The 18,653-nt window shown below is 50.5% G+C and overlaps 1 protein-coding gene across 1 annotated transcript; it reads right to left on the reverse strand.

The window, feature by feature from the left end:
- Positions 1 to 203: 203 nt before the first annotated feature.
- Positions 204 to 13,999, reverse strand: LOC144201158 (uncharacterized). The gene is made up of 23 exons (XM_077723568.1): positions 13,592 to 13,999; positions 10,717 to 10,967; positions 8,886 to 9,045; positions 7,499 to 7,697; positions 7,319 to 7,421; positions 6,212 to 6,482; positions 5,858 to 6,125; positions 5,303 to 5,545; positions 5,024 to 5,122; positions 4,752 to 4,777; positions 4,552 to 4,682; positions 4,325 to 4,485; positions 4,136 to 4,254; positions 3,923 to 4,070; positions 3,534 to 3,792; positions 3,350 to 3,466; positions 3,181 to 3,259; positions 2,990 to 3,110; positions 2,830 to 2,917; positions 2,578 to 2,721; positions 1,459 to 2,292; positions 1,059 to 1,172; positions 204 to 707 (listed from the first exon to the last, which is right to left on the reverse strand). The coding sequence occupies exons 1-23, from the start codon at positions 13,839 to 13,841 to the stop codon at positions 204 to 206; spliced, it is 4,689 nt and encodes a 1,562-aa protein (XP_077579694.1). The 5' UTR covers positions 13,842 to 13,999.
- Positions 14,000 to 18,653: the final 4,654 nt, after the last annotated feature.

Here is an 18,653-nt window from a genome sequence, read left to right on the forward strand (position 1 = left end):
AAACGGCTTCTTATTAGCTTAGCACAATAGCATGAACGCATTGACGGCACTTGACGGCCAATCGACTTCGACTGGGAGGGGCCAATTGGGCGTACTACTGGAATTTTGGTATCTCGCGCATATCTGCTACCCCCTTGTGTACAGGATGTGCATTACAGGAATACCATTGATTGAGAAGTGTGTTAGTTAAGTGATATGTCGTCCTATCCTTCGTTGACTTTAGACCCTCCGCCATTCCCCGCCGACTGGATAAAGGGCGACGGCGAGGTGGGCGAAACGGAGGCGGGAGAAGACGAGGCCGATGACGAAGAGTATGAGGAGGAAGAGGAGGAGGAGTAAGAGGCCAGCTGAGAGCCGGCGGCGCCCGGGCGACCACGCAAACGGGGGGACGCCGGCGACGGGAGCAGACGGTGGAGATTCAGAGAAGGGCCCAAAGACTTGCCAGGAGGCGGGGACGCCGCGGAAAGTTCTCGGGGGGCCGACGGCGCCGGTTTAGGAGCGGTGGGAGGAGGAGGAAGAGGAGGAGCCAAACGGGAGGAGGCGGGAGAGGGAGCTTTCCCACAAGTAGAGGAGGAAGAGAAGAAGGTGGTCTGCAGGCTATCTGGGGACGCCCGACAAGGGGCTTTCCCGCAACTAGGGCGCAAGGCCGGGATCTTAGAAGCACCCCAAGCGCGTGAAGCCACCGCCGCAGCCTCGCCGCCTCCGTCCTGCAAACAGGGAGTGGACTACGCTGGACTATTATTGGGTTTCAGAGGTGCCAGAGGACGGACGGCAGGGCCTTCCTTCCTTCAAAATGGATCATTTATCGCGTGGTGACAAGTCAATATGCAGCTGTCTTAAAAGTCCATAGTCACAAATATCAGCAGATCAACTATCATTTTGAGAGCTGGTTTCAACAGTAAACTCAAACGACCGGCGACCAAACGACCGGTCACGGTACATTTCACATTTGTGGAAGATCACTTTCATAGCCATTCCAAAAGAAAAACGGCCCATGGTATGACACAGTGCCGTCTGACCTTGATGAGGACACCCGAGGCTTATTTTGAGGCGTTCACCTGGCCCGTTGGCTTCTGGCTAGACGCCCGCTTGACTTCTTTGCCCGTCTTTTCAGGCGAGCCGGACCGGCGGCGGAACCTGCCGTGCGTTCGCTGACTGGAAGCCCCGCCCATCTGGAAGCAAGAAAGCGGCGTTCACTAACAGACACGTTTTAGTTGGACTGGAAAAAAAAGATCTACGCTCAAGTCGACACCAAAAGTCCGGGAGAAAAAGAAAGAAAGAAAACTAGACGGGGATGGATGGATTGGACTTCTATCGCCGCCTAAAGAGGGTAAGTTCATTCATTCATTCATTCGTTAGTCATTTTGATGTGGCAATTGAATTGGGTTAAAAAGCCAAAGGGGATCCCATCACCAAAACCAAGCCAGCCAAGAAGCCCCAGTGCAAATGGCCGCCGACCTGTTTCTTGGGGGAAGATTTGACGGCCACGGGCGGCAGTTGCCCTTTGACCCTTTTGCTCTGGGGCGAGTTGAAATTCTTGTTGATGTGAGAGGCCGGCCTCTTGGAGGGGCTTCCCTCTCGCCGGCCCTCCTCCCCCCCGAGGATCCCGGACTCGGACTCCTTCTGCCCGTGGGCCACCCGGTCCGACGTGGCCGTTTGTTCGGCGGGAGACTTGTCGGGCGTCGTTTTGGCCTTGCCAAATGCCCACAGCTTGCTTTTGGGGAACTTGAATTTGAACCCACGGCTCGGCTTTTTGAGCAAGTGGGCTCGGTTTTTGTCGGGGGAAGGAGCCTCCTCGGCGGGTTGATTTCCGCTGACGTTTTCTGTCCCTTTCTCTTCCCAAAGGGCTTCTCGCTCGAGGTCTTCGTCGTATTCGAAGATGGTCCACAGGCGGTTCGAGTCCGACTCTGAGCTCATCTGACGCGATGCTAGCGGAGGGGGAGGCGGTCCTCCTTCGTCCAAAATATCAGGGCTCAAGCTTCCTCCTTCTTCTTCTTCTTCTCCCGGGAAGTCTTTCTCTAGCGGCGACTGGCCCTCGGCGGTCCGGTCCGTACGGTGGAATTTCTCTTTTGGCGTCCGTTTTGTGCCGTTTTGGCCTACGGTTGGGTCTTCCGGTAGAGTCGTGATGGTCGACGACTTGCTTTGGTCAGTGTTTGGGGAACCATGGAGGATTTCCCGATTCATAGTTAAACGATTGGAAAAGCCCAACGGAAGCGTTGGTGGGTGGCCAATCGGAAGGATTGCTTTCTGGGTTGGTTGTTCGACGGGCAATTTGTTGCCCCCCATTGGCACCTAAAATAAGAGGATTGTTTGTCGATTGTTGAAGCCAGCAGCTCTCAAAATTAGATTCATGACAGAGAGTTTAATATCTAAGTACTGTTTAATATTTAAGTACTATTGAAAACAGTAGATATTTAGATTTTAAACTCTCATGAATGTAATTTTGAGAGCTGCTTTCAACAGTAAACTCTCTGTTACCAAAAAAAAAGGGCGACCAAATGTCCAGTGACCAAACGTCCGGTCACGGATGTTTATCGTTGTCGTCGGGTTCCATTTGGACGAAATGATGGTACGTACCTGTTGCATTTCTTCCGTTAATCGACTTTTGTCGCCTTCCCCGTCGTCCTTGCTTTCTGAAGAAGTAGCAGAAGTTTGTCCTTCACCTTTGACCTCCGGGTCTCGTCTTTGAAGAACCGCCGCCGCTCCTTCCTGGCCGCCACCCTTGCCAAGACGAGAGTAGATTCAAGTTCAACGAGAGGAGCACCGGGAGACGAAAAAGCACCCCCAGTTTGGAAGAAAACCCCACAAAGTGGTCTGGTCCGAACCCACCTGCCGTCCAAGCGCCGCTTTCCCGTCAGTCTCGTTGACCTCCGGTGCTTTTGCCGGGTCCATTTGGCCCGGGGAAGCGCCGGGCATTCTGGGAAATAGGCAAACGTGGCGGCGATTGTTGAGATCCCCGTCCAGGGAGGACTTTAAAAGGGGCGTTCACCTGGTGGGGACACTCCGATCGGGGCTCTGCTTCTTCTCCAGGATGGACCGCCGAGGTTTTTCCATCCGTCTCACGGGCTTCGGAGAAGACGACCTTTGGGCTTCCGTCGCCAATTGCCGACCTGAATGGCGTTTTGACCTTTCTGACCTCTGTTTTGCTGTTTTGGAATAATTATTTTGGAGGTTTCCAACCTGAAGCCGGCGCCGGATGGGAGGGCGGCTCGGGATCGGGGACGGACGCCGTGGTGGGACGTCCTCCTTCTTCGCCCTCCTGTCAAAATGGCGACATTCATTTTAGACTCGGAAGTACTTTTTAGGAGGTTTGATTTTCTTCATTTTAACATTTCTTTTTTATGCTCACTAGGGTTTCCACGTGATCCCCCGGCGGTTTTTCCGGCACGCCGGATCTGTGAAGTTCACGGGAGTGGAGTGGCCGAGTCTGCGGGGCGGGGCTTCCTTCTGGGCTGCGAGGACTCACCTTGGCCACGCGTCCAGGTAAGCCGTCACGTTTGGATTGACTTTGGCGTTTTTGCGGAGGTTCCTACCTTGGTCACGCTCGGCTGCTCTCTTGCGTGGGCGGGGTTGAGCCGGGGCGCTTCAATCCCCGCGCCGGGCCTGCGCGCCACGGCCGCCGGGGAAGGCGGGGCCACGCGGTCGCTAGACGGCGTCCGGGTACGGGGTGGCGCCTTGGGCGAGGCGGGTGGCGGACTCCCGCCCACGGGAGGCTCTCGGTCCCGTTCCGGGGCCCCGGGAGATTCGGCCCGGGCCGGTCTGGGTGGGCTCGGGGTGGACTCCGACACGCACCTGTCAATCAGGCAGCACACGCCGTGGCGGCTGGATTTTTGCCCGTCTTTTGCCGTGGTCGGACGTTTCGTCGCCCGGACGTTTTGTCGCCGGACGTCCAAGTACCGTTTTTTTTGCGACAGCCCGTTACCTGCGGAGGGAGCTGAGCGCTTGCGTCAGGGCTTTGACCCTTTTTAACATGGCGTCCATTTTCTGAGGCTCCTCCTTGAGGAAGCGAAGCGCGTCCACTTCCAGTCGCAGCACCGAGCGCATCTTGGCCTGCAGTTGGGGGAAATCTCCTGGACAGACCCAGAAAAATGAGTATTTTAGTGGGGGGCGGAGCAAAAGCCGGGCCACGGCAAACCTTTGAGGACGGCCAGGGTCTCCCCGACTCGCCGCAGGTTGACCGCGCCGTCCTCCACGTCCGTCAGCGTGATAGGCGACGGACCGCCATTTAAGCCGTCCACGTAGTCCTCCAGTTCGCTGAGAGACGGACAAAAGGGAATGGTCGCCATGCCATTAAAACTTTGTACTAGAATAGAAGTATCATCACCTGAGCTGTCCAAGTATTCTTTCCTCGGCAGCCAGGTAGAGAATCCTGTCCTCCTCCAGCCGCTCCCTGGGCCCCGTCGGGCGATTGGACGCCGACGGCGGTGGCAGCAGGTCACGGCCGGCCGTGCGCAACATGCCGCTTACGCTTTCTTGCTGAGATATCTGTGGGCGGGGCCCAAAATGATGTCATTGTCCTTCATCTTCTATAACTTGCTGACCGGCACCCACTTGCAAGTGTCGAAGTTGCTTCAATTGCAGTCGTAATTCCACCACGTTGCTCTTGAGGCGCGCCAAACGCCGGGCCAGCTCGCCGTCCCTCGAGTCCGCGGCGCCGCGGCTCGCCGGACACTCCGGCACAACTAAAAAAAACAACAACAAATGGCCGGTATTGTACCCGATTTCTTGAAGAAGTGGAATAACGGACTTACCGGGATGATTTTCTTTGGCACCTTCACTGCAAAATAAACTCTGCGTTAGTTGATGGAATATTTCGTGATTGGTTCATAATCAAGTCTATTTTCCAGCTGTAAGCTTCAACTTTTTCCATTTTTTTTTTGTCCAATTCAGTTGAACTGGGAGGATCGGCCGTGACGCCAAATTTGCTTCGGACGACGTCGACGGCGGCCGACCAGCCAGGTGAATTTTTTTGAGTTTTTTTTCTTAGTGAACAAACGGGAATCATTTTGGTCCGAATACCGACCTGCCCAGGCCTTTGGACGCGTCGTCTTTCAACGATAACGCGTGGTGAACCAGCCCCGCCAGACTGGCAATTTGACCCTCCATTTCTTTCATTCTTTGGCTGAAAACAGAAAGACGGGTGACGCCATTTAAAACGACAACTCGATTTGATGTAGGTTGGACCATTTTAGATAGAATATTTAGATTAGGGATTAAAAGCTCTGAATATTCCGTTTTTATAGATCCAAAAACTCACCTGACTTGAGTAGTAGGGCTGAAATGCTAAAATGTTAGCGCTCACCTCTGCGCATCGAAGGCGCTCATGTGTGCCCAAAGGAGGTTTTCCGGCGGTGCGTCGGCAAAGACGGACGACAGGGACGAGGTGGAGGCGCTCCCCCGCCGCCGCCGCTCGGTCATTTCCCCGTTGGGCGAGGCACGGGCCACCAGGCCCACCCCTCCGATAATCTGGCCCTCCTTCAAACGCACTTGCGGGGAGGGAGGCGGGCTTCCAAATGGCGGAACTTGACCCTCACGACTTTGCTGTCTGGAATGGGAAACAAACAAAACGCGGGGGAAACGTCTGTCGGATTGAATGAACCGAACAAGTCATTTGGACGATTCCCGCGTTTGACGATAACGTCGTGGTGGTGCTGATCCATTTTACACGCTTGGAATTCAATAATAGTACAAGAAAGGCTTTTAAAATAATAGGACAAGGTCACGCAGGTCTTGGAACATAACTACCAAGGCATTAATGTCATTCCTTTTCCATCTTTGGACACCCAAAAATGATTCGATCTATGACAAATAACGATGACTTAAGTCAGGTCTTGATCCACTTTATGGTCCTTTCTACCTGTGCAGGGATTGCGTGCGCTGCTCCAGGTATCCCACCAGAGGCTGGACGGAAGCGCGGTACTGCTTGAGACCACCGGGGACCCCTCCCGGCCCCCCGTCCGCCGCATCTCCCGGGCGGGACGAAGCGGCGCTGCAGCGGGAGGACGCCGAACCCAAAACCAAGCTTCCTTCCCGTTCCAGCGGGGAAGAGGAAGACGAGGCGGCGTCCGGGTAACGTTGGGCTCCGCCTCCGTGGGCCACGCTCATGCGACTTCCCGACTCTTGGTCTGAAAGAGGGTGAGACACAAAAATGGCCGCTATGGGCACGTCGCCAAAATGCCCGCTATCGGCTAACGCCATCGACATCCCTTACCGGGTTTGACGTCTCGCCTCTCGAGTATGGCGCTCCCGCCGGAGGCCACGCCCATCAGACGCTCTCTGGGCGGAGCCGGGGCGGCGTCCACGGCGTCCACGCTTCCCGTGGAGGCCCTCCCGCCGCCGTAGGCCACCCTGGACGGGGACGAAGGCACGGAACGCACGGTGGGCGGGGACGCCGAGCCTCGCAAACTGTGGAGGTTCCCGCGGGGCGACGGAGACAGTCTGTGGACCGGACTGTGGCTGCCGTAGAGGACTTCTTTGGTGAGCTGGGAACGGAAACGGCAGAGGAATGGGACGCAATGCCGGCTTGACATTTGAATAACCATCTGGTTGTTAGTCAAGCGTGGCTTTTAGGCCGCTAAAATGAGGTCATGGGCGAGCACGCTAGCATACGGATCATCAACTATTGTATTTTTCATGCCATTCCTTCCACTTCAAATAGTCTGGACCTTGAAAAATAAGCCAACCGGGACTTTCCGGTATCAATGTCAACGCAATGACTTTGACGCTAACGTCGCCCCTACCAACATGGCCACCCCGCAGCCGTTTCCGCCAGGGCGACGAGAGGTCTTTTCGAGCCCCACGCCACATTTTTTGTTCGTCGAGCTCAACGGGTGAGCTCCACGCCACATTTTTTGTTCGAGACGCGTTACGACTTTCCCACAAATGATTTGATTGGAGTGGCGAGGCCATATCGCACATGATTTGCCTCCCTCGGCCGCCCGCCTCTCATTAGCGGCCCTTCAAACGTCACGGCGCAAATGCGAGCCAACGGCACCAAGGAGCCCGGCGCCTTGGCTCTGGCGCCCGCTCATTTCCAGTCACTTCAACGAGAACCGGAAAGACGGGCTGTAAGACAGCTGGAAAATTTGTGGACTAATAAAAAGGAAACGTTTGAAATGAGTGCTGAGTGACAAACACGTCAGAAATTCAAAAGAGATGCCGTTAACCCAGGTCCATACCCGCCACGGGAAATGGGACCACATTCTTTTTCAGGCCATCGGGTGCTCCGACTTTTGGCCGCCGACCAAAAGGGACCAAAAGACCGGTCACGGGGGATCGGGATGCTGAAAAAAAAGGAAAATAGTCCTCCCTCCCTCACCTTGGCGTTTGTGTCTGCGTCGCTGGGCCTGCCGTGACGCTGGAACACCAGCGAGGAGGCGTCTTTATGGTAAAGTTTGAGACAGGAGTGTGATGTGATATTTCTGGAAGAAGCCGAGAAAGACGTGGGGTGGGTGGAAAGTTTCAACACCGGCCTGGAGCAGAATCTATTTGTTCTCACCTAATGTCCTCCAGGTCAAAGTAGACGTTGCGGCGCGTGTCCTTGATGTACACGGCCACGTTGGGAGAGCGGAGCTTCTGCATGCTGAGCTGCTGCGGAAAAGCGGCCACGAAAAGGGCCCGCAGCGTCTCCTCGCTCTGGATCTCCGTCGGCATCCGGACCTGCTTGGTCTCCTCTCCATACTGAAGGTACAGCACTCCTAAAGGGAAAAAACACATCGAAATTCAACATTTGAAACGTTTTCAACAACCATTCATATCATAAAAGTCTGGGAACATGCAGTGTGCCAATACAGAATTTGATGTGCTTGCACTTTTCATTCCTCACCTCACAGTGGCGGTAGTGAGGCAGCGATTCCAATTTGGCGCACTTTTCGGCACCAAACAATAGAATTAGCGACAGTATTAGCAAGCTAGCAGAACGTGTCCATTGAGACGAAGAGAGTTTTAAAAGTGAAAAAGATAAAAAGGACTTTGGCGAGCAAAGTGGCCATGCTTTTATTTGAAAGAAGCAGCACATTTATGAGTGGAGGTAAGACGATAACATTTTAAAAGTTATTCTACGAGACGTAATACATGAGGTCGTGTAGTGGGCGTCGTCTATCTAGAATGCAGGTGCTAACAGCTAGTGCTACGCTAACGCTATTCTTCCAAGTACTTTGTTTTAAATGCGAGTACATTTTTAGACATAAACGTTTCCGTCATATATATTCCTGAGCGTGTCTCATTTGTGTTGTTTAGTACCCAGAACGTGATTGATAATGTTAAGTAGATGCTAACGCGGATGTTATTTGTAAAAAGCTATTCGCCCACTTTGATTGCAAATGCTAACGCCAATCAGGGTGTACGACAGTTAGCATGAACTTACTCATTGGCTTTTGTGAGGACTAGCTTGAGCAATATTTACTTTATGTCACAATTTCCCGATAAATCCATGGTCTTTTAAAAAAAATATCAAAACATATTAAGCCTGTACAGTCCTATGAATTAAGTAGCCTGAAAATGAGGATATCGTCTTATGAAATTGGCTAATGATGTTTTGGCTTTGCAGATGGTGCGTCATCTTAAACTCTAAATCAGAAATAGGCAAACTACGGCCCGCGGGCCACATCCGGTCCGCGAGGCTATTTAATCCGGCCCGCCGACATTGTCCAAATATTTTTTTCCCAAGACGGTGCCATCACTGTTTGTTTCATATGTACTGTTAACGGGTGCACTTTTTTTTAATATGTATCGTATCTTGTGCTAACCCGGCCCATCCGTCAATGTGACCCCCGGGCCCGAAAGTATGCCCACCCCTGCTGTAAATTCTATAAGACGACAAAACGGCAAATGCGATGGTTTGGATGGACAAAAGGCAACGGTGGTAAAAGCGCGGGTGGCCTCACCGAGCGGTTCTCTGGCCTGAGCGCTGGAGCGTCCGATGGGAAGACTGGATCGGCCTTTGCACCCCCTGGCGAACGGGAGCGCCGTGATGTTGTTGAGCTCTCCGTCTGACATGTCCTCTCTCTGGCAGGTGGCGCCTTCAGACGCTGGCGGCTTCTTCGGCTAAACGTGGAAGACGCAAGAATCACATTCCGGGCCCAAAGGTAACACGGCGGCGGCGGCGCCAAGGTCTCTTCTGGCCATAAATGGGACATTTGCTTGGGCTCCCGGCCGCCAAGGCTGGGGCTCAATATTAATACCCGCCAAGACATTTTTCTATCAAAGCGGAGAGCGCCGCCACATCCGATTAGGGCGCCAATTGTGAGGCGCCGGATGCCCGGGGCGCCATCTTTGCCTTGCTTTGCTTTTCTGGATTGTGGGAGCTGCCTTGTTAGTCTTTGACGTTAAGCAAACATATTCAGCCAGACACAAAAAAAAAAAATTGGAGGAAAAGATTGCCGGAGGTCGGATGCCAACATTTAGCAGCACAAATCAGAAAAAAAATCGAGAATATTTGGCTTTTTATTTCAACCCATTCATTTATTGTTTTTTTTTTTACTATTACTAAGATGTAGGTATATTTCTGAAAACTGACAAATTTTTTTTCAAAATTGTCTTTAATTGTACAAAAACAATAGATCGTATTTTGTACTTGATGGGGAGGCCATCTTAATTTCATAGATTTTTTCTTATTACTATAATTAAAAAAAAATGGAAGAAATTGAATAATAAATGGATAGAATAAATTTAATTGAAAGGTAATTTCCCCCATAAAGCAGATAAGAAATAATCCATCAAAATTGCATTAACAATAAATAACAATGCTTCCTTTTTGTATTTAATTCCAGTATATATTTCATAAATTCTCTTTTTAAATAGAATAATTGCACCTTTCTTTATTTAAGCTATTTAAATAAAAATCTAAAGTGTTCAGTTTTTTTAGTTTAAAATTGTGATCCTACTATTACATAATAGCTGTTAATTTTACTTGCTGCCAACCCTCCCACTTCAAATGGGTCGCCTTCACGTCAAATCTTTGACAAATACTTTGTGCACCACCACGACAAACCAAAGCGGTGGCGGCGACCATTCACTATTTCCCCGCATGACCTTTTGTTTTTGTTTGGCCAGGTTGGCCCCCAGGGTGGGATTGGACGCCTCGACCCAGCGCTGCTTACCTGATGAACGGATGCTCCGTCACCCTCGCGCGGCGTCACCTACAATCGGGTAAGGCCACAACACAAAAGTTCCGGTTCTGGTTTAGTGGTTTTTGGACGCGGCACCTTTCCAAAGTAGCTTAGCTTTCAGCGGCAGTTGGCGGGCGGGTGCTCGGGCGGGTGGGCGTCGCCTTCGTTTAGCCCAACTGGCTCCTCTCCCAACAAAACTCCACCTCGGCAAATAATGCCGGCCCTACCTGTTGGACCAGCAGCGCCAGCGGCGTTACCTTAGTCATGCTAGTCACGCTAGTCACGTGGGATTCCCGTTCCAACTCGCGTCCTTTTGGACACGGGCCACATTTCAACGCTCTCAGCATGACGTCTTGAAATAAATAAATCCATAAATATCGTAAACGACGGTAGACCGTTTGTCAAAAGTGGACGCTAAACTAGTTTCATGGGGCATAAAAAAATGTCTATGTTTTAATCAATTAGCATGTGTGCTAAGCTAACATATCCCCTTCATCATTGCAAGTCTTCAACTGTGCCCTCAGCAAAGTTGCACGACTTCCTTTATGTACATCTTTTCTTTGAGCCCCGCCCATTCTTTTCCATTTGGAACGAGCCCAGAGCTCACCTGTTCTCTGAGGCCTTCCCGATGTCCCAGCAGCACGGGCGCCTGCTGCGGGTATTTGCGTCTCAGTTCGTCCAGAAAGGCGTCCTCCTCCTCCTTCCCCGCTTTGGCGTGCCGCCACAGCCGAGTCTCCGGCTCGCCGGCGTATCCGCGGGGTAACGTGGCCGCCCGGAGCCCGCCCCCGTCCCCGAGCTGGTCCTCGGCGCGCTGTTTCTTTACCGGCGGACTCTCCGTGGAGGAGGCGGGGCCCTTTCCTACCATGGCAACGGGAAGAATACATTTAGGGAGGGTCCAGAGAAGCCATTTGCATCTGTGTCTTTGGACGGCGGCCGAAAAAAAGCCCTTGCGCTGGTTTTGCTTACTTATCCCGGTGCTCCTCGGACTTTTGGTCAAACGTCCAGTCATTTTTTCCCGTTGGAATCTGAATTTTCTGGCTCTCTTTAAGTTTTGCCTGCCTTCAATTCCTGATTTGAGTTCTGCCAGTCCAGTTTTTAATGTGAAATCTGAACTCACGACCGTCCCTTCGCCGCCGTCCGTTGAAACGGATGGGACGTCTGATGGCGACGGTAGTCATCCGGATTGGACGCCTGTCTTCTCGCGGCTGGTTTACTCTGGACGGCCAAGCACGAGGCGACGACTCGTGTCGGACGCGGTGACATTTACCAACAAAATGGGCGCCCGGGAGTGTCGGCCGCACTCCACGGAGACTTCTCATCAGCGCCTCGTCACTCACGTTGCCGCTTTATTTATTTATTTTTGCCGCAAAGGTCAGGCGTGCGTGCGCTTGCCTTTTTGCTTCTTGAGCGCATCACTTTGCGGTGGATGACGACGACGACGACGACAAAAGTCTACCGTCCTGACTTTTGAAGGCCCCTTTCCGACCACACAAAACTATGGGTCTAGGCCAGGGGTGGGCAAACTGTGGTCCGTGGGCCACATTGACTGTCAGTAGCTGTGTCCACTACTTTTGACTTGAATGATGAGTATGTTAATACTTGAGTCCTTTTATTTCTGTTGGTATTTCATATGTACCGTTAACGGATGCACTTTTTTACTTTTTTCCTATCTTGTGCTGACCCACTTGTCAAATTTTTAAAGTCAATGTGGCCCCCGGACCTAAAAGTTTTCCCACCCCTGGTTTAGGCATTAGATTCCTTCCAATGTGGAACCAACAAATTGCCATCCTTTGCTTGAGTCCCCCCCCCCCCTCCCTTCTCACTCCCTCCCACCCAATCCTTGACAAAGCAAGTCGGATTGATCTAGTTCAGCGGCGGCCCGGAGGGAAAGCGCAACGTTTTCCCATTGCTGGCCGGCCCTGGCCTTTTGGGATAATAAGCCCCTCCCTCCATCAATTAGCCCCTCGCGTTGGCCAATTAGACTGTGGCGGTCACTACGCATTACTTTGAGTCCTCCTCCTGGAACGGACTATTTTTTACACAGCCTCAGCATCCGCTTGCCAATAGAAAGTCAGATCAGGTCACTTTTGCAAGAACACGTTTTTTTTTTTAAATACGTAAACTCCCTCCCTCCCGATAGAAAATAGCCGCACTGTGGGCGTGACTAAAAATAAGCGGCTCCTTGACTTTGATGGGCTCCGACGTGTCGCCGGACCATGGGAAAATACGCCGGCAAGATCTCTGCGGAGCCAGAAAGATGTTACCCAAAGGCGTTCGGCGTTAGCTCGTGAGCGCATTTCAACCAGGAGACCAAAAGAAATCAATGAAGTGAAGGGCAATTTTAAAATCCAGCCAGGACGTGGAGGGAAAAAAAATGTCACTACCGTTGCTGTCAAATCCAATCGATCAAAAGAGAGACGACCTGGGTGGCGTTGACGCGTGATATTTCAGAAAAGTAGCCAGAATACGTCATGCTACGCTTAACCCAGGCAGCGATCGGGAACCTTTTTGAAAGAGAGAGCCATGAACTAGTCTTATTTTCTAAGGTTATTGCTATAGAGCCAAGTAAAAACATATGAAAATGGGATTTAAATAAAAAAAAATTTTTTTGGTCATTTCATCACTTTTTAATCACAACAAGTCTCTGAATTTGTTTCGTTGTGCTGAGCCGGTCCAATCTGTCACATTTTGAAAGTCAAGGTGGCCCCCGCCCCTGGGCCAAAAGTTTGCCCACCCCTGGTCTAGCGGGCTAAACAGAGTGACCCTGAAATCTCAATATTCATGAGATTTAGTTGACATTTAGCTAGCAACTGTAGCTAATACAAAAAAAATGTCCCGGCGTCCGATCCCTCCGAACGTGGCAGTGGATGAGTTAATGACCTGCCGGAGTGGCCATGCCTGATCGCCCGCGACGCCCACGTGGACCTTTGGTCGCGCTCGACTTGCCGCGTGTGCACGTAGCGGCACATTAGCGGGCGGCGGCGGCGGCCCGTGGCGCTAGAAAAGCGCCGGCGGAGAAATCTATTTGTGAACCCAAACAAACTTGCACGCCATATTTCACGTACGAGTACCGCCGGGGGACATTTTGACTCATGGCTGCCGCGCGTGTGATTACAAGTTACGCACGCCGACTGCTCGGGGAAAAGATGGCGGGCGGGCGGACAGTTTCAAAGTAGAAAACGGATAAAAAAAAAACATAATTTCCATACGCAATTTCCATTGGTGGAGAAGTAGCCCTTTAAATGACAGTAATCCTTCCAATAGCGCGGTTCACGTAGACCAGACAAAAATCATTTTCACATTTTTATCAACTTGAAACTAAATTAAAACAAAAAAAAGAAGTAATTAATAGCATAAAGTAAATTTGCGATAAGTGAAGTGGCCATAATTGAGGCAAGACTCATTTTAGATGGTTTTTGAGCAATGAAATGTATGTATTTGGATAAGTTGACGGTCCAATGACTCTGAATTGAAATCCTTACCTTGAACCCGAGGCGATGGGCGATGATCGTCCGCCGCTTTGTCTCCGTGGCGTTCCCAGGCGGCCCAAGTTCCCCCAGCGGGTGGCGAGGGTCCACGCAGGAGGTTTCCCTCGCTGCCCGCTCTCATGAGTCGCTCGCCGATGCGCAGCATGCACGAACGCTGGCCCTGGAGCTCTTTGCCAGAAACGCACGTCCGTCCTCCTCCTCCCAGTAACGCCGGCCGACCCAGTCGGGGAGACGACTTGGACATTTTGGCCGGCGGCGGCGGGGAGCGCTTCTCTCCCAGTCCTAGAATAAAATCCGGGTTTCGTTTGGCATGGTCGCCGACGACCCGATGACGCTCGGAGACCTTTCTGCGTCTCCTGCCGTTCTGCCGTCTCCTTTTCTACCGCTCTGGTCTCTCTCTCTCTTTCTCTCTCACTCTCTCTCTCTCGCTCTCTCGGCATTATTCATTCATTCATTTTCTGAAGCGTGCTAAATATGAGCACCAAGCATGCAGGGAGGACACCCTGAATCGGTGTCCGGCCAATAGCAAGTCCAGGAGGACGGACCTGGGTTCGAACCCAGAACTGTGAGGCTAAGGCACTCACCACTCTTGGAGGTTTTCAATGACCCTCTACATGCGAATTGTCCCGATTTCAAATCCCAATGGACCAATGTGGCCATACAGTCAAGCGGGAAAGCCATTTGGTGAAAGGTCAGCCAGGGTTCAGCCCGTAGGGACATTCACGTTGATGGCGGGGTGGGGGGGGGGGGGGGGGGGGGGGAGCTCTGTAGAGGGGGGTGTTGGTGATCTCTTCCCAGCGAATGCCAACAGACGTATAGAGAGAGAAAAAGAAGGCCGCGCTAATTTGACTTTGGATTGGTAGCAAACATAGCAAAAAGCCATGACAAATGCCTTAATGATATTTCCCCCCTTTTTTTCTTCCTTCTTGAGTTATCCCCAAATGGATTTTCTGATCTTTCATGAACACCAAATTCCCCCCCTTCCAAATGTATTTAAAAAAAAGAAAAATATTTGTTTCCAAATGGTCGTCTTGCCGAACGTCCGCTAGGGGGAGCCGTCCCCCACTTGACCTTTCCCAAAGTCTAGCGGTAGAAGTGACAGCCTGGCATGACGTTGTTGTTTCCCCAAATCCGTCTGTGTCAGTGACCCCCAGAAAAAGCGCCGAAACCCCCACCCCCCCATTTAGCCTTACCCCTAACCTTGCTCGCCTGACTATCCCCGCCCCCGCGCCCCCTTTTTAAGCTTTAGTGACATTGGAATGGTTCTTGACCACAGATGGCCCATTGTTCTCGGACAGGGGGGGGGGGGCGGGGGGGGGGGGGGTGCATAACCAACGTGAATGGAATAAATACACAAGTCGTCACCTACTTATAATTACACTTATCATAAACGCACGCAAGTCTATTTGCATTTAGAATGCTTCCGTCTTTGGACTCTATTTTTTCTTTCTTTTTCTTTCTGCACCCCCCCCCCTCCTCCCCTCACTTCCTCCATCTTATTTTTGCGAGAAATATATCATTGTGTTAGGACAGAGGTTATGCAACTATCCCAGCAGGGATGGAGTTGGCCGGCTAGCCAAGCAGTCCGTCTCCTTTTCTTCTTTTTAAATCCTCCGCTTTAGTGAACATCTACTTTCAATCCACTAGGTGGGAGTGTAGTGCGCACAATAAAACCTGTCTCTTTCCTTCCTCACTATTAAACGGCTTAACGTGATCTTGGGATTTCATTTTTGGCCTTGGATCTTGATCCTGGGGTGTCCAAAGTACAGTCAGCGGCCAGTTGGTGGCCCGCTGGAAATCGGGAAAATAGCACGGGTCCAACTCGGTGAACATTTTGTTCGCATTTCCGCAAAATAGAGCTTCGGCCGTGCGTCTACATTCGCTCCTAACGTGGAAATCGCTGTGTGGAATTAGTTTAGGTCGGCTCCAGCACCCCCCGCGAGCCTCGTGAGGATATGCCTTTCAGAAAATGAATGAATATACACTTTTTTTGAGTAGGAATGCCATCCTTCTAATAATTTGGCTTCATTTTGTGGTCGTCCTTCGCCATTTATGACGGTCCCACACTGACACGGGCGTCCAATCGCGCAGTGGAAAAAAAAAAATCCCGGCGGAGAAAGAGCCGCAGATTGAAGTTGGTTTAATTAAGAGAGGAGAGGGGAAAAAAGAAAGAGAGAGAAAAATAGCAACATATTGTTTAGCCCCCGGGGCAGACTCATCCAGTAGGAGCAGAGGGCGGGGCCTCAATCTGCGGCCACCAATGGGGGTGGCTCGGACTCTTCCTCACGCGGGGATTACGCGGCAGATTATGTCTGAGCGAGGTGGGATGCCAGATGAAGGGGCCATTTTGACTCCAATCATTTTCTGCCCTGAAAACAATCGGCTTTAAATTGACGGCCATTAAATGACAAATCGCAGATGGAAAAGGAGAAATGATTGTCCGCTCGCCCGCCTTCCTTTCTTTCTTTCTTTCTTTCGTTCTTTCAATACGTCTGCGGGGTTTGTTGGTAATTAGTCCGATTTCACTAATCCAAACCACTTGAATGGGGAGCGTCCGTAAACCAATTAGAGCCTTTGAAATGTCTTCCCCTTCAACACAAGGAAGACTTGAAATACCCCCCCCCCCCATCAATTAGTACCACCAAAATAAACATTTTTTTTATCATTTTGTAAAATCTAAAAATATACAAAACAAAGCTAACGTAAACATTGATTTAGATCTCTAAAAAAAACAGAATATTCAGGGCTTTTAATCCAGTTCTTTTTAATCCATTTATTAAAAAAAGTAAATATTCTATGTAAAATGGTCCCAGTTGACATTACAGACCACAGTGTGACAGCCTTGTGCTAAAGCAATCTTATGTTAGTGTGGCCCTAAACATGCCATTTGTGCTCGTATGCTTTCATTTGATTCATTTCTAATTCTGTCCTTTTGATAATCACCCTGATTTTGTGTGGATCTCTTCCCCCATAGTTTGGATTAAAAAAAGTCACTTTCCTTAGCATTTTCAAAAAGGTCAACATTGTGTCACATCCGCCCACAAATTCCATTGATTTTAATGGATACCTTGATTTTATCTCATAAAAGGACAGTGAACATATCCACGTAAATATGTAAGCTGATAGCTTGTTAATGCTAATTTCCATCTTGTGCAAGTTAAAACTCAAGATAAAGTCAATAAGGCAATAAAAGGGGAAAAGAGGACAAAAGGGCAGAAAGGCCCATAGAAAGGAGCAGCAGACGTGCACAAATAGCACATTGTGTCGCCCATTGTCCGCCACGGCACGTCGCAAATAGCGCCGGGCGCTCACCCGGTGGGCCACAGGCTCTTTTTTTTTTAAGGAGGCGGGGGTGGACCGGGCCGGCGATATGAGTGACACCACGGAAGGCGCATTCCGCTCCATTTGCGGCGCGCTTGAATTGGCTGACGGACGCCCTTTCATCCCATTAGCTCCAAATTCCTCCAAGCGGCTCTGTAAACGCGCCGGCCCCCCGTTTCCCCCCCGTTTCCCCCCCGTTTCTCCCCCGTTTCCCCCCCGTTTCCCCGCTGGGAGGGCATATGTGGAGCTTTGTTGTCGGGGAACCAGTGTGCGCGCCGGGTTCGCCAATCGCTGCCCTCGCCCGGGGAGTTAAACAAATTGATTGGCAGCCTCGCCCAGGCCATTTCTACCAGCGCGCGCACACACACACACACACACACACACGGCGGAACCCCCCCAAGACCCCCCCCCACCTTTTCAATAGCCTCCGTGCGGAGGAAGAAGGCCCCCCACACCACCCTGGCTCGTACCCTCCGCGGTCAACTGGTTGAAGCCAAAAGGGGCTCTTGAGCCCCCCAAAAAAGTGAGAGGTCGCTTCCAAGTACCATTTTTTGGGGGGGAGGAAAAAGTTCAACGTTTTCCAATTGCCGTCATTTCTTAAAAGTCATTTGTTCACTGAACTTTTTGCTGTTAGCTCCAAACCCATCAGCAAATGGAAATCATTTATTTTAATAATAATAATAACATGACAAAAAATGCTAATACTAATACTACTGCTAATACTTATGCTAATACTAATGTTAATACTAATGCTAATGGCAGCATTAAGCCACTGCACCCGTGCACGCCGCCATCTTGGGTCATTTCTTTCTACAACACTAATAGAGAGGCCAAAAAATGAGGGGATGATGTGCTTGCTTTTAAATAGCTCATTTTAGCAATTAGCCCCCCAAAAAAAACACTAAATGGCAAGCCGACTCCACAAAACCAATGCAAAAAAAGAGATAAAAAAACGGGCGGTGAGTCTATTGGTGGGCTCTTTGAATCAATGGAGTGTCACTTCCGACGCCGTCAATGGACTTTTTCTGCTTGGGCGGCTTGCCGGGCGGGCCTTCTTCTTCTTCTTCTTCTTCTTCTTCTTCTTCTTTTTCTTCTTTTTCTTCTTTTTCTTCTTCTTTACAATTTGTTGCCACTTGATTGTCACTTTTGCAACCTGAATGAAAGTTGGCCCGATGGAGGCTTTTGTTTGCGGGGACGCCATTCAAAGCAATCTGCCTGGAATCCTTCCAAAAAAACAAACCCCCAAAAAGCCGTCGTCGCCCCTTTTTTTTACTCAAATATGATGTCTATTCGCAAAAACACCGTGGGGAGACTGTAAAGAGTGGGAGGGGCGGGGCTACGTCAATTTGCTCACTCTCGCTATTCAGTCCCAACAATGTCCAATTTTTGGAAAATGTTTTCCTCTTCTTCATAAACTTCATTCATTCCGTATTTTGGAAATTTGGTTGTCACAGTAGCAAGAGGGTGACGATATAGACACGGAAAATGACATTTTAGATAGATCGCAAGTCAGTTCATAAATAAATACACAAATAAATATATCAATAAATAAGCGTGTTGCTGAATTATAAATATATATACATATACATGGACATGGATGCAAATGAACGGGGCCAATGACTGAATGTGGTGGTGGACGCTGTGCTAAAACAATAGTTGCATATTAACTAAAAAATCGATAGCGGCGAGAATGCGTCAAACAGCAGCACGTCAACACGCACGCACACACACACAC

This window comes from Stigmatopora nigra, chromosome 9 (genome assembly GCF_051989575.1).
Source record: "Stigmatopora nigra isolate UIUO_SnigA chromosome 9, RoL_Snig_1.1, whole genome shotgun sequence".
In the NCBI taxonomy this organism is placed as follows: Eukaryota; Metazoa; Chordata; class Actinopteri; order Syngnathiformes; family Syngnathidae; genus Stigmatopora; species Stigmatopora nigra.

Coding starts and splice junctions, on each gene's coding strand:
- LOC144201158 (XM_077723568.1), bottom strand. CDS start 13,841: ATGTCCAAGTCGTCTCCCCGACTGGGTCGGCCGGCGTTACTGGGAGGA. Junction 10,968..13,591: donor CCCATCGCCTCGGGTTCAAG/GTAAGGATTTCA, acceptor TTGCCATGGTAG/GAAAGGGCCCCGCCTCCTCC. Junction 4,683..4,751: donor TGCCAAAGAAAATCATCCCG/GTAAGTCCGTTA, acceptor TGTTTTTTTTAG/TTGTGCCGGAGTGTCCGGCG.